The following is a 16,340-nucleotide window of genomic DNA, read 5'->3' on the forward strand; positions in this document are numbered from 1 at the left end:
GGAGCAAGGGAGTTGAGGGTGTTTGCAAGGGAGTAATTACAATGATGGATGAGTGCAATCTGAGAACCCCAAATGGTTGAGGGACAGTGAAAACAGGGCGAGCTCACTAGTTTAATGGATTTTATGTTCTGCTGGGGTTGAAATATTATTGGAATAGATGTGCTAAAGGGAATTAGATGGAAAGATACCAGGTGGTAGTCATAGAGTGGGAAGCTTGAAAGGGAGATTTTGGAAAAGGTATAATTCTCATGTGGGCAGAGTCTTGGGAATGCTCACAAAAGTGGGTAGCTGATGGGAAGAGGGTGGAAGACAAGATCATAGGTGGAGACATGTTTAAGGGCTGAGGAAGTCAGGGTATTTGCAAGTGCCATCTGCAGTGTGTGAAAATCACCAGGGACTATGACAGAAGCAGCACTGCCACTGCAGAAGAGGCAGAGACCTACTTGGCACTGACCTGTGACTGCTGATGGCAGCAGTAAGGTAGAACAGCCTGAGTTCAGGGATCTTAAAGCTGGGAGTTTTAAGGAAGGAGGGACAACAATCTGGAAGTGGCGGTAAGGCTGACTGCCCAACCAGGCCTGATTAAGGAGAAAACAGCCACCACTTCACAGGCCTGTGGGGGGCATGACGGGAGGTGTCAGAGTAAGAAGTGAGGGACACATCAAAGAAGAAGTTGGGGATAGAGAAGATTTTGCTGAATAGAGAATTCCAGAGGGTAGAGTGGAGGGTATTAACCTTCGGGGAGGTTGGGTGACGAGTTGGATTCGCAGATGTACAGACCTGTATGTAGAGGAAACCCCGAGAGAGGAAACCCGAGAGAGCCCTGCAGCCCTGCACTTCTGGTGATTGACATCACTGGGAAAAGGGGTGTGATGGGAATCTTTTCCAAGGTCTCCAAGTCACTGTGTTTGATAAAACTGAGAGAGTTGGAGGGGCGGGGAGGACACGTCGGGGTCTCATCAGGGGCACACAGAACTGTGGCACTGCTTTTCACTCTCCTGATGTCAGTTTGGAGGGCAAGGGAGCAGTGGCATTCCTGGGAGCTCAGAATGTTCTTGGTCCTACTTTTTTGTTCTTTTTCTTGTGTCTGACCTCAGTCCTTTATTGTGTCTGCTCCCAGACCTGAGGAAAACATGCTGACTGAAAATTCAGCTATGGGGGCCACTAGAAACAGGCCACAGGTACATGTTTCACTTCCAGACAAATGAAGCTGCTCTGGGAGCTGAGAGATGTCTCATATCCTCCCCAACTGCTGCCAAACAGCCTCCTCCCCGCTCAGCATGACCCCCTCGGGGTCATCAAAAATGACTTCTGGTTTTCAGCTTGGTTGACTCTATGGATGATGTGTTTCTGTGGATAAGCACATCAGAAGGAAAGCACACAAGAAGAAATGGGTGACAATTAAGCCAAGAATGGTGAGTTCAGTTGAGGGTAAGTTGAATTTAACATGTGGGCATCAAGAGAGGTTGTCTAAAATGCAGCTAGACATATTGGTCTGGAATTCAGAACAAAGATGTCTGAATTGGATTCAGATTTAGGAGTTATCAGCTGGTGGATGAAATAATAACAATAGGTGAGATCTAGCCCAGAGTAAGAGGAGAGTAGGAGGGCCTATGAGCTGAAAACAGTTGGTCCTGGGAAAGACCAACATTTGAAAGATGTTGGAAGAGGATGAGATTGTCAGTGGGACCAGAGAGGAACTATTATAGTGGTAGAAGGCAAACAAAAACAGAGTGAGAGATTTAAGGAGGGAGCAAGGGTTCCTTTCTCTTGGTAAGGTAGAAATGTGAGCACTTGTGACTAATTCTCCTGATTCCAAATCCAGATCTAAGGGACTAATGTTAGATAAAAATAGAAAACTATAAAAGAAGGTGTTCATAAGGTGGAAGGAAGCTCATAAGAATCCTGCTAGAGAAACTGAAGATGGGGCAAGATTGAAGGAAGGTCCCAGGGCTGTCCTATCATAACCAATCCAGGGATGGTATGGAGATTTAAATGAAAGCAATAATTTTCTGGCAAAATACAAGTTAACAAATCTGACTCAAGCCAATTAAGAAAGGAAAAGAATAGAATACAAAATGGAAAAAAAGTTTTCAATTTTTTTAAGATAGGTGCTAGGTTTATATATTATTGGCAGGTTTTTTTTTTTTCAAACCTTCAAAGAGGAGATTATTTCTGGGTTCTATAAACTGTTCCACAGAAAAAAACAAAACAAACAAAAAATTCATGATCATCCTCCCAAATCATTTTCTAAAACTTGGCATATCCTTAAAAATAAAATCTGACCAAAATGATAAAAGTGACAGTTATTAAACAATCCCCCTTATGTATATGGATATAGAAACAAAAAAGCATTAATAATCGAAATCCAGAAGTTTATTAAAAGAAAATCCCCATGGCCAAGTAGGACTTGTTCCAGGAATGTAAGAAGAGTTTAATATTAGGATATCTATTAATATAATCCATCAGATAAAGAGGCCAAAGGACAAAAAAAAAAAAAAAATCACATGATTACCTCAGTACTTGCCAAAAAGTCATTCGTAACTATTTCACATCTGTTCCTGATGGAAATTCTTAGTAAGCTAGGAACATTACCTATCTTTAACACAAGAGAGACTGTCTCAGTTTAATTATGAACATGAGTAGGAAGTCTGGAATTTGGTCTTATGGAATGATTTATTTGGAAATGGATTTGTCTTGAAGTTGAATTTGCAATGCACCACATGATTTTTCTCAGGTTGAACAGGTACTTGCAGAGGCTTCTAGAGTGGCTGGTGGTATACAGGAGAGCTAAGGCCATGCCTCAGTGCCCACACTGTACAATATTACACTTATAGTAAAATATTAGTGGCATTTAAAGTAGGTCAGGTGCTAGCCTGATACCTCCACTAATATTTACCATATTTTTGGAGTCCTAATGCAGGAAGTCCCTGTCCCTGCCCATTAAACTCCCCATACCACCCCAAAAGAGAGAATTATAGTTACAGAAGGCAAATTATTGTAGATAGTATGATAATCTAATAATAATAGCTACCATTTACTTACTATATGCCAGGCACTGTGCTAAGCCCTTAGCATACACTAATTAACTTAATTCTAATGACAGTGCTACAGAGGGCATTATTATGCTCCCTTTAGGGAAAGGACAGTAAAGCTCCGGAAAGTGAAGGGCAGGGAAGCTTGTTAAATGGCATTCCAAGGTGGCACATGGGATTTGAAGGCAGCTGTGTCTGATTCCAGAGCCTGTGCTCTGAACCAGCAAGCAACAGAGTATTTCTTTATGAATGTTAAGAAATGGAATCTAAAAGATCTTAGATTACAAATTAATATATGAATGAATTTCCTATGTGCTATCTATCACCAGTTAGAAAATATAAGAGATGGTTTATAATAGTAACTGAGTATGAACACCCAGTGCTGTGTTCTTAATATCTGTGTCCCCCAGAAAATCCATTTGTTGAAACTTGATCACTAATGTGATGGTATCAAGAGGTGGGGCTTTTGGGAAGTGATTAGGTAATGAGGGTGGAGCCTTCATGAGTGAGATTAGTGCCCTTACAAAAGAGGCCCTAGAGAGCTGCCTTGCCCCTTCCACTATGTGAGGACACAGCTAGATGGAACCATCTATAAACCGGGAAACGGGCCCTCACCAGACACCAAATCTGCTGGTGCCTTGATCTTGGACTTCTCAGTCTCCAGAACTGTGATAAATACATTTCTGTTGTTTATAAACTACCCAGTTTATGACTTTTTTTTACTGCAGCCTGAATGAATTAAGATGCCCAGGAAATAGCAAACAGACAATTGGGTAGGAAATATTTGAAGAAAATTCTCAAGCTTTTATGATAGGCATAAAAGGCAGACATTTCAATAACTAAAGAGATGTTTATAGATGAGAAGTATCATTATTGTAAAGATTTCATTAAATTGATGTTAAAAGTGTCATGGAATTACTTCTAAAATATTACATTTATAATTTGACAGAAAAACAAAATGGTAAGTGCAGATAAATAAATAAAACTTGTATTATTGATTATTAAAGTCTATTATAAAGCTACAATAATTAAAACATTATAATAGCAATGCAAAAGTACAGTATAGTAATAAATGCAAAAATAAAACTGTAAAACATTAGAATATAACAGATGACTCTAAAAGAGAATCTAGTACATATTACCATTCATTACATAATCAATGTAAAATTTCAAATTAGTGAAAAAAGAATAAATTATTCAACAAATGATTTTAGAAATACTGATTAATCATTTTGGAAAAAAATAGATTTCTTCCATACCACATAATGACATAAATTCCAGATGGATTAAAGTGATAAAAGTAAAAAGTACATACTAAGGATCTAGAAAAAAATACAGGTTAATAATTTTCTGTTCTTGGCTTGGGAAGACCTTTCTAAATATAAGTGGAAAAAAATGTAGCTAAATAAATTTGAAACATTTATTACCATAAAAAAAAAGAAATCTATGTTGAAAATGTAATGAAACTGAAAAACAAATTTCAATCTGTGAAAATGTTGGTAATGTATCTGAAAGATCATTGTTTTTATAAAGTATATTAAAAATCAATAAGAAATGGAGGAACAGTATTAAAATGAACAAGGACATTAACATATAATTCACAAAAGAAAAAAAGACAAGTAATAAAAAGTATGAAAAATAACTCCCCCAGTGAATAAATATAATTAAAACAATAATAAAATTCAATATTTCTTTGTCCTTCAAATCTGCTGATTTAAAATGCTATGCTACAACTCAATAACAATAAAACAAACAACCCAATTTAAAAATGAACAAAGGGCCAGCACAGTGGGTCACACCTGTAATCCTAGCACTCTGGGAGGCCGAGGCAGGAGGATCTCGTGAGCTCAGGAGTTCAAGACCAGCCTGAGCGAGAGTGAAACCCTGTCTCTATTAAAAATAGAAAAAATTAGGCGGGCGTGGTGGTGTGAGCTTGTAGTCCCAGCTTCTCGGGAGGGTGAGGCAGGAGGATCACTTGAGTCCAGGAATTTGAGGTTGCTGGGAGCTAGGCTGATGCCACGGCACTCTAGCCTGGGCAACAGAGCGAGACTCTGTCTCTAACTAAATAAATATGAACAAAAGCTTTGAATAGATATTTCTCCAAAGAAGACATACAAAAACATAGATGATCACTAAACATTAGGGAAATGCAAATCAAAACTCACAATGAGACACTATCTTTTACCCATTAGGGTCAAAAACACCCAGAAAATAACAAATGTTGATGAGGATGTGAGAAGCTGGAACCCTTGTGCATTACTGATGAGAATTGTGCAGCCATTGTGCAAATGGTATAACAATTCTTCAAAAAATTAAACGTATATAATTAGCATATGATACAGCAGTTTCATTTCTGGTTATACACCCCAAAGAAATGAAAGCAGAGACTTGAACAGATACTTGTACACCCCGCTTCATAGCAGCATTATTCACAACCACCAAAAGGTAGAAGCAACTCCAAGTGTCCACTGAGACATGAACAGATAAACAAAATGTGGCATATACATACAATGAAATATAATTCAGACTTAAAAAGAAGGAAATTCTAACACATGCCACAACATGGATGAACCTTGAAGACATTATGCTAAGTGAAATAAGTCAGTCATAAAGGAGAAGTATTATGATTCCTCTTATATGAAATACCCAGAGTAGTCAAATTCATAGAGAGGAAAAGTAAAATGGTAGTTGCCAGGAGTGGGGAAAGAGGGGGAAGGGGGATTAGTGGTGAGTGAGTACAGAATTACAGCAGAGGATGATGAAAGAGTTCTGGAGATGGATGATGGTTATGATTGCATGACATTGTGAATGTATTTAATGCCACAGAACTATACACTTAAAAATGGTTAGAATGGTAAATTTCATGTTATGTATAATTTACCACAGTTAAAAAACAAAAACCTAGGGGTTCAATTTTGATGTATGCATGGAGTGGAATCTGAAAAACAAAGAGGATAAACTAGAAACAAAATTCCCACCAACTCAGGTTAATGATAAAGAAATCTTAGCTTAGACTTAAGGTGGACAAAAATAAGTAAGTAAATAAAATATTTCTCTAGGAATTTCTAATCAAAACCTGGCCTTTGTGTGTATTCGAGGCTCAAATTTACACCAAAAAGTTGCTCTGGGAACCCCCAAACTGCAAAATTAACAAAATTTGGTTCTCACTAACGACATCCTAGGGGACTAGCCAAAAACAAATACTCCAGAGTGGGACTATGCCCATTCTCTCCAAAGAGATTTATAGATTCAGTGAAATCCCAATCAAGATCCTGCCAGGTGTTTTTGTGCAGATTGATAGGTGATTCTCAAATGCATGTAGAAATGCAAAGAGCCAAAAATAAACCCAAGTCAATTTTTAAAAAGAAGAGCAAAGCTGCAGGGCTTACTCTAACAGATATCAAGACCTTTTAAAATAAAGCCATTACATTTAAGAGAGTGCCTGATACAAAGATAGACAAAGAGACCAATGTGACAGAATGGAAACCTCCACATAAACAGACAAATTATTTATGGCAAAAGTGGTGGTGCAGTCAAAAATGAATCTTGACTCCTACTTCACACCATAACCTCCCAAAATTCTGAATGGATTGTAGATCTATCTGTGAAAGGTAAAATAATAACACTTCTAGAAGATAATATAGGAGAATACCTTTATGACTTTGGGGTAGGCAAAGATTTCACAAGCAGGACACAAAAAGCACAACCATAGCAAGAAAAAATTTTAAAACTGAACTATATGAAATTAACAATTTCTATTAAGAAGAAAAATGATAAGCCTTTTTTCAAAATACGAGAGGATATTTGCAATATCTCTCTCAAAGTTCTCATATCCAGAATATGTGAAAAACTCCTAGAAAGAAATAAAAGAGATAGCCCAATAGAAAAATGGGCAAAAGCTCTGAACTACACAAAAAGAATATCAAATGACAACAAATAATTGAAAAACTGCTAAACTCATCAGTTATTGGGGAAATGGAAGTTAAAGCCACATTGCGATACCACTCATCACCTGTGAGATGGCTAAAACGAGAAAGACAATACCAAGTGTTGGTAGCATGAAGAGGAGATTGAACTCTAGTGCATTGCTGGTGGAGTATGGATTGGTACACCTGCTTTGGAAAGGTGACAGTATCTATTAAAGCTGAACATACGTATACCCTAGAACCCAGAAATGCCACTCCTAGGTATACACCCAATAGAAGTGCTTCATATGTGCCAAAAAGGATCTGTACAGGAATGCTCATAGCAGTCCTGCTTATAGCACTAAGAAACAAGAGACGATGCAGATGCCCATCTTCTGTAGAGTAGGTAAATCAATTGTGATCTATTCATACGGTGAAATGCTATACAGCAATAAGAATGGAAACTATTGCTACATGCAGTGGCATAGTTGTACCTTAACATAATGCTGGGTGAAAGAAGCCAGGCATGAAACAGTGTAGGATTTCATTTATCAAGAGTTCAAAAACAAGCGAATAATTTATGGTGTTAAAAATGAGGATACTGTTTACCTTTGGGAAGGTAGTGACCAGAAGTGGGTATGAGAGAGATTCTGAGGTACCACTAATACTCTATTTTGTGATTTATGCAGTGGTTTATACATGGGTCAAGAGTTTATTTTTTTGAAACTCATTAAGCTATAATCTTATAATTATGCACCTTTTTATACTTCAATTAAAAATTTACTAAGAAAAAAGAATGTGATATAACTTTTTCTGAGGTCACTGATAATGAGAATAAAATACTTTGGAAGTGTTTATATCCAAATTTAGTAATATCATTTCTTGTGAAACTAACCAGAAATATATACAAATGTTTATATATCAGGATGTACATTTTAATACATTTTTACCTATTTGATAGCTGGGAAAGAACCTAAATATGAAATCAGAAGGCATTGATGAAATTGATGTGGTGGAACATGAAATGGAATATTATGCCATCTTTAATATTCACGTTGCCAGTTATTTAAGATTACGGGAAAAATGTTAATGTATAACATTAGGTAGAAGAAAAAGTATAATGTACACTTAAGTATACATTATTCTAATTTTGTTTTCAGTGAGAATCTGCATAAAAAGGAAATATATGTGAAAGAAATACAGCTAAAATTTAACAATACTTATCTCTGAGTGGTTGTGTGATAGAAATGAATTTTTTTTATGTTTTCCTGTGTTTCCAGTTGTCTACTCTGAATGATTTTTAGTTTTGTAATCATGACAATAACTTAAATAAGGACATAGTCAACCTTGTAAATCTAGCTGCATCTGAGTAACGCTGAAAATTATTTGGACAACAAGCAGGTCATCTTTGCCAGAGCCATTTCTTTGGGTTGAAGTGTAAATGGGAAGTGAAGAAGAGAGTGAATACAAATGAGTCCTTCAAGTACTTTGGATGCAAGGGAAAGAAGCCAATAGAAAGGCATAAATCTTGCTTTCTTTGACAGTCTATAATCCTTAGAGTCTAGACCAGCGTTTCTCAAACTTGGCTACACAAGAAATCACCAGGAAAGCTTTAAAAAATACAGATGCCTGAGACCCTTTCTCAGAGATTCCAATTTAGTAGGTCTAGCCTATGGCATGGGTTCCCCAGGGGATTTTAACGCAAAGCCAAGATTCCATTACCAATCAAATTCCTTATCAATGCTCCACATATATGCATGAGATGTGCTGGGCACAAAGTAGGAGCTCAAAAAATAGTTGCTGATAAATGGACACAGAAACCTTTCTGGGAGATTCAGGATGTGTCCTCATGGTTAGGGATTTCTTTTTCATAGGTTTGATCATGGTCCAGATTCAGAGAGGACCATCCAGGAATCAGGGGCACCTTGGTCCAGGGCTCCATTGGAGTACTGGGTGGCTTATATCATCCTTTCGAAATCTAAGTCACATGCCAGTGGGTCTATGGCATATCCTCTTGGGAATGAAAAATAGGTGAGATGAAATCTCCCTGCAGTCAATAGTATAACTCAAAGTCCAAAGAGGAAAACTCAGTTATACTATTGGAATGTCAGTTGTGGTTACTGAAATTACTTTAATGATGATATTTGGGGTTGGCTAGTGGTAACAGTCAGCCAGTTTGAAACAAGTAGAGGAAATAAACAGTGCTTTATGCTTGTATATGGTTACATATTCTTAGGCCTTACAAAAATCACTTCAATTGGGTACGAGCGCCACCATTCTAGAGATGAGGAAGCTGAGGCTTGGACATGTTAGGCAACTTGTTAGGCTTTTCATATTAAGCAACTTGGTTACAAGGAATTTTTCTTTGTATTCAGTGGTCTCTGTCAAGCACTTAGAAAATAAATCAGGTTGTGATCTTTCTGGAATAGTGAGTGGAAAGATAGATGGGTAAGGTATATAAGTGGCTTTCAAATTTCTTCAATTCAACTAGCTTCATAAAAAATAGAACCACATTAAGCTACATTACTACTTGTGCTTACAGGAATTTGCTCTGAGGATATTATACTGGGATATCCACAGTCCAAGATAGAGTTCTTAGATAGGGGTATTGCTAGTAACTATCTGTCTGACCTCAGGTGAGTCACTGCCTTTCTCTGGGGCTCAATTTTCTAAAGAGTGAGACAGAAAAGGATATTAAAATAATCTTTGAAGGCTACAGACACTTTATGAATCTGATATAAGCTATGAATTCTTTCTCTAGATGATGCACATATGCAGGTACATGTACAGCTTTGATTGTTAGACATGATTGTTTACAGATTTTCCAAAAGCTATCCACGGGCCTCCAAAGAATATATTGACCCTTGATTAAAAGCACCTGGAATATGTGCTAATGGGATCATAGTCATGTTTACAAAAAGAATCCTTATCTTTTAGAGATGCAATTTGATAGTATATTTATGGGTGAAATTATTTCATGTCTAGAATTTGCTTTGAAATGATCCACTGTGTGTAGGGAGGGGTGGTGGTGGTGGGGTAATATATAAAATAATATTGTCAATGAATTTATAATTAGTAAAGCTGAGAGATTAGGTCTATGCCAGCACTTTATACTGTTTTCTCTACTTTTGTATATACTGAAATTTTCCATAATAAAATAATTTTCACAATGAAAATGATCAATAATTTTAAAAATAGCTGGTACAGAGGATCTCTAATGTCTCCAATTCTAATATTCTACGAGTTAGCATTTCACAGAATCTGCAAAGAATATGGATTTCTGGTAACATTTTGTGTGCTCAGGGCACTGGGTCATCATTTTTCTCTTAATGGACCCTTTGGGCTAGAGAGCTTGTTGTGGCCCCTTTTTACAGATGATTCTGTGATATTCCATTTAATTTCTTCCATAAATATACTTTTCGGGAAAGAGTAGCAAAACCAAATGCAAAAAAAGCTGGAGGAGAACTGGACATTCCACATGATAATGTGGCTCAATTAATTTTCAAGAATTTCTTAAGATGAGAAGACCCAAACAACATTGCAAATGATGTTTAGTGGCATGCAAAATATTTAGGATGTCAGGTGAAAAGGGGGTATGTAAAACAGAACACAAGCAGGAGAGATAATTGCACCATGGTTGAGAGCTTGGGCTCAGAGCCATGCTGCCTGGGTCCCTGTCTTGTCTGTGTCACTTAAGTAGCTGCGTGGTGTTGGGTAGGTCACCTAACCTTTTTCAGCTTCTATTTCCCTATCCATAAAGTGGAAGTAATAACAGAATTTTCTATTGTGAAGATTAAGATTGTGCCTGACTTATAGTAAGCATTCAGTAGATGCTCACTATTGCTCTCTCAACTATGTAAATACAGATAAAAAAAAGGTGTAAGATATAGATCAAAATGCTATCAGGAGTTGCCTCTGGCTTGTGAAACAATGGGTGACTTTTTTTCTTTTTGTCATTTTCATCTGTACTTTTCAAATATCTACAAAGAGTATTTGTTACTCTAATAATCAGAGAAGAAAAGTTTTTTTTTTTTGAAAAAGTAATTCTGAAAGTCTTCCTGAAAAAGTTTAATGCCTAGAGAAGCCTGAACCATGTTTGTCCCATGAGGTGTTTACAAACAAGGCATCTTCACAGACGAGTAAGATGGAATGATTACCATTGTCTCGTTCACATTTTCCTCAGCAGGCTCTCATGTTTAGGGTGGAAGATCCTTGAGCGTTAACATGTGGCCTTCCTGGGCTAGGATAAATAGAACTTTCCTCGCTTATTTCATGCCATTCTGCTCCCTTAGCACTTGTCCCCCCACACCAGCAGGTTAACCTTTTTAAGGGGCATGGATCCCTTTAAGAATATCATGAATGCTACGCCAAGAAAAACTCACATTCAGGCACACTATTTTGGAGTGAATTTCCTAGGGTTCATGGCCCCCCATAGCTCATCTCCACTGATTAAGAACACTGAGGCCATGGCAACAAATTTAGGAATGTATAAACACACATCAGGTGTGTAGACCACTTTGTGAAAAATTGACTTGTATAAATCCGAAACCATAAGCCAGATAAACTGGTGGATAATTATGGGCATTACATATGAGGTTGTGCTTTGCCAAATAATTTACATTAGGACATCTAAAAATAGCAAATCCATACAGTGTGTTTGAACCATGCTGCTGTTTATACAAATGCTAAGCTCTTTCCAGAACACACCTACTGCAGAGCAACAGGCCCGATTCAAAAAGTTTAATACCAGCTTCGCTCTTGAGATTAGCTACATTCATTTACAGAATTCTAGACTGACTTTGAAATGGCCACTAACCCGTATCACTTTGGATGGTCAATGGCAGACAACGATAAGATGCCCAGAAACTTGCAGATGGCAAAGATGTATTGAATGTGGGTGGGATATGAGACTGCTTTGGGGTAGACTGGCTGAGGTGTGATGGATTCCATCTCCTTATCTCAGGAGGAAAGAGGATAAACATTGAGCCCTTACCCTGTACCAGGATGGACATTAGGGCATCTCATGTATTCCTCACAATGATTCTGGAAGGTGGGGGCTTTTGCCCTCATTTCCAACTCAGCTTTAGAAAATTTGACACACATACCCCAGGTCTGGCAGCTGGTAATTAACAGAGAAAATTGAAAATAAAGTGCAAAGCTTTCAGTCTTAGATTACCATCATTGACAGTGAACTTCAGGAAGCCAGGACACATACAGTCCTCAGCATCACACCAAATCCCCAGAGCCACATAGGCTGTGATTCTGACCCTGCTGATTTTGTCAAGGGCTTCCAGGGATGTGGGTGAAGGGAACCAGGATTGCACTTTGCCTCGCCTCATCTGACCTGCCCTCCAAACTGGCATCCCCCTTTCCTTTGCTACCTACTATACGGGGCTGCCTCACATTCCAAAAATGCCTGGGGAACTCACAAAGAAATCAGAGTCAGGAGCCCTGCACTTAAAAGAATCCATATAACTCCATCTTAGGATTTTCACTGCCAGTGGAGTTGCCTTCTGGTATTGCACTGCTACCAGCCACATTTTACTTGATCCTATTCCAAGATTTCCAAACATGTGCGTGGCACCCAGGAGAGTTTCAGAGGAAGTGTTAGAGTGACAGGAGAAGTGCTGAGGGGTTGGTTTTGTGTATATGTGCTAGTGTAACTTTCATAAAAGCAAGTGTAAGTTCTTTAGAGTATTAACTTCCACAGGAGCATCAACTTTTAGGCAAATGCAGTTACTTCCCTTTGCCTAGGCTTTTTTTTTTTTTTTTTTTTAAACTAGCGGTATCTGAAGTTAGGGATGAACCCTGTTAAGCAAAGGGTCTATGAGACCCTTGGGATACGGACTCCCTTAGCTGGCCCAATGCTCAAGCTTTTCTGGAGGATTAGCCCTCTGCTGTCTCCATCCTTCAGCCTTCAGAAACCGCCTAATACCTACACGCGCTGCGCTTTGGGCACAAGCAGGTTCGAACCACAGAACAACCAAGCCACCAAAGCAAGAAACCTATTTCTGAACCCAGAGTCAACAAGAATTGCGTGTGTGTCTGTGTCGGCGAGTAGGCTGGGTCCACAGGGACGTGGTCCAGCATCCTTAGCAGCGGGTCCTGCTGGACGTTCAGGTCTCCAGGAAGGGACAGTCCTTGAGCCCTGGCCGAACTAGGGACACGTCTCAGCCCCGGGCGCCAGTGCCAGATCAGCAGAGACAAAGGTGGACAGAGAGAGGAGAGAAGGAGAGTGAGTCTGTTCTCCTGGGGCAAATGTGCGCGGTACCTTGGATTCCTGGCTGCTGGTGGATGCAGGAGAGGGCGGCTGCTCGGCGCTCGCCGCCTCCTTGGACAGCCCGTCCACGCCGTCCTCCCGGGCGCCGCTCGGAGGGATCATCGTGGCCGCGCGGGAACGGTGTTGGGCCCCCGGAGGAACAGCAAGGCTGCCTTCCTCCGGCGCGCCCTGCCCGCCACGCGCTGGGTCGCTCAGCTCCGGGTCCCGGGGACTTCCATCCCGGCCGAGGCGCCGACGTGCCCTCCTCCGGCCTCGGCCCCGCCCGGCCCTGCCCACCTCCCCGGCACTTCCGCGGGCTGCGGGGAGAGCGCGCCCTGCTCCGCCCCGCCGCGCCCGCGGCCACCTCGCCCGCGACCTCGCAGTCGTGACTGCCACCCGGCAGTGGGCGAGCGGGCTCCAGCTCGCCCGCCCGAGGAGGAGGGAGGCGGGGAGGCAGCTCGGGGCGGGGCTGCGCGGGCAACGCCAGGAGTAGCGAGGGCAGGCGGGAGGCAGCACCCAGGGGAGCGCAGGGGGAGGCCAGGGGCGCGGCGGCACCGGGTCGGGGCCGTTCTTTGGGGGGATGGTGAAAATTCAGACCAAATCCGAATGAACAGAAAACCCGTGAATTATACAGTCAGGAAGGACCACCTGCAACAACTCCCTCATTCCTCACCCTAAGAAATAGTGACTCTGAGAGAGACAGTGACTTAGCTGAGCTATTAATAGGGTTCAGTGACATAGATCGGAGATCAGAATGGGGGTCCCCTGACTCGTGGGCACTGCACTTCCTCCACTCAGCTTCGATCTAAAGCAGAGAGGTAACGCACTGTATGTCTGGACACCTGTTCCTCATTGGTCATGCGTTTATTGTGCTAAGCCTTTTACGCTTTTTACCTTATACTCACTGCCACTCTACTCGTTTAGGTAGTATCACTTCTATTTTATGGGTGAGGAAACTGGGATTTTAGGAAGGCTAAGTAATCTGCTTTTAGTCACTACTCTACAATTTGTGAAACTGGGATTTGAAACCATTTTGGCTTCAAAATCCATGCTTTTTGGTCTCGAGCCTCAACGCTAGGCCAGGTCCTAGAGGCTAAAACACAATTGGAAATTGCAGTACAGCAAGGAGTTCAGGACTGTTCACGGTGGGGCAAACCAGTGTGCCTTATTAAATCTTTTGGAAACAGGGTTAGCCTGGATGGATAAAGGCACAGACAGGTCCAGTTGCTTTTGAAGACACAATCTTAGTGTGCAGGTTAAGGAAATACACCTAGATATTTAAAAGCCTCTTTTTACCCATCAATACGAATCTCCTTCCTTAATTTTTTTAACAGAAAATTGTGAACATATGTTCAGCTTTTCTTCATTAACTATAGATGTTCGCAAAACTAGCTTCAAACGTGTGCAACCTGTGCAGTTGCACAGGGCCCTGCACTTGGTTTAATGCTCTGATGTTGTCATCTTGAACTTTTTAAAAAGTTTTTAACAACCGGCTGCATTTTCCTTTTGCATTTGGCCCTGTGAATTACGTATCTGGTCCTGCAGGCTCATGTCCTTTGGAAGAACTTATTACTCTTTCCATTCCAGATATCAATTGAAAGCTCCTGTTCTAAGTGTCAGCCTCTTACTCAGCATTTGGTGCTCAGAGTGCTCTGAATTCCCTAGTGACTCTCAGCCTCTCATTTGACCAGGCCAAGTTGGCTAGCCCAAATGGCCACAGATTTTTTTCCTCCTTAAAACACAATTCCTGATTGCTCAATAGAGATGAAATTCTAGCAGACAAAGTCACAACAGTAGCAAGCAGAGCACACAATGTCAGGAGCAGCAGTATCAACGCATTTTATGAAGCCTGTATTCTGTAGCAGACATTATGCTAGAAACTAAGGATACAGCAGAGAGAAAACAGATTGTCTGTTTTCCTGGAAGTTGAGTCTGGTGAGAGAGACAGAGATTAATCAAACCATGCACACATACCATACACACATTTTTAATAAACTATGATAAGGAAAAGTGTAGGACTTTAATGAGTGTGTACAAATGTGAGGCCTGAACTAGCACAGGGCCAGAGAAGTGTTTTCTTAGAAAGTAAAATTCCCAGAGTTTACTGGCAATTCCAGTCTCGGTGAGCAAACATACCATGGCCAACAACAAATTTTTCATTTTTGGATTTTATTTTTTTAAGAATTGACGATGTAGATGTTCATTTTAGCACGTGATTAGCTCCATTTGGCAATAGTATTATCCAATAGTATAAGTTCAAATGTCCCCTGAAGGAAAGTTTAAAGAAACTAGTACCTCCCTCCTTGTCACCTAACCCTTGTCCCAGTAACAGAAATACTTAGCCTGATAAATAAGAGATACCTTTCCTAGGAAATTGTGGAATTACACATGGTTTTCCAAACTAAATTAAGCCTTTGTTTATGTGTTTTTTTCTCCAAATAAGTACTTTTCCATCCAATTTTGTGTTATCTAGTTAATTTCTCTTATTTTTCAAAATACGTCTCTAAGCATTTATTACTCTTGAAATCTTCCTTGACCCATTTATCTGATTTAGATCTCCATATTAGTGCTGTGTTTTTATGGCATCTTTTCTTAAGTAATCAGTCATGAACAAGATGGTGAAAAGAGGTTGCCCTTGTAGCTCCCCAGGCTCTAAGATGGTCTAGTCATTAGTTGCTCCAAGTGTCCTCCACACACTGAATAGTGAAAGACCTTGAACGCTTCTGGGAAATAGTGGGATTTGAAATCAAATAAGCACCACCTCAATATTGAAGATTTTGTCTTTATTGGCTTAAAAGAAGATATTAAAATGAGAGTCCTGGCTATCTGTGAGTGCGGGGCTACTTGATCTGCACGGAGGTAAAGGGTCCGCAAAACGGGTATTAGGTTCTCAGCTCCCCTCTGGAAGGAGGAGTAGAGGTGAGCAGAATCCTTCTTTGTCATAGTCAGTGGGGAGAGGGCTACTGGCAGAAATGGGAGACACTATAGTTGAGGCTTGGGTCACAGGTACTGCTGGTTTTGGACCTAGATGACCATGTCTGAGTCCAAGTCCTGGAGTGATGAGTGTTCTTCCATGTTGTCACAAAGCCCAGCCCTGGACCTGGTACTGAAAGGACACTAGTATATTACTGGCAATGCCCA

General features: G+C 40.3%; 1 protein-coding gene across 1 annotated transcript in view; it reads right to left on the bottom strand.

Annotated features, from left to right (window-relative positions):
* STAC (SH3 and cysteine rich domain) overlaps nt 1–13,460 on the bottom strand; it is a 134,131-nt gene extending 120,671 nt beyond the window's left edge. The window contains exon 1 of the mRNA XM_045555714.1: nt 13,212–13,460. Within this exon, the coding sequence (XP_045411670.1) occupies nt 13,212–13,322 (111 nt within the window). The 5' untranslated portion in view covers nt 13,323–13,460. The remainder of the gene's footprint in view (nt 1–13,211) is intronic.
* Between the last annotated feature and the right edge of the window lie 2,880 nt (nt 13,461–16,340).

The sequence above is a fragment of the Lemur catta genome, chromosome 1 (genome assembly GCF_020740605.2).
Source record: "Lemur catta isolate mLemCat1 chromosome 1, mLemCat1.pri, whole genome shotgun sequence".
In the NCBI taxonomy this organism is placed as follows: Eukaryota; Metazoa; Chordata; class Mammalia; order Primates; family Lemuridae; genus Lemur; species Lemur catta.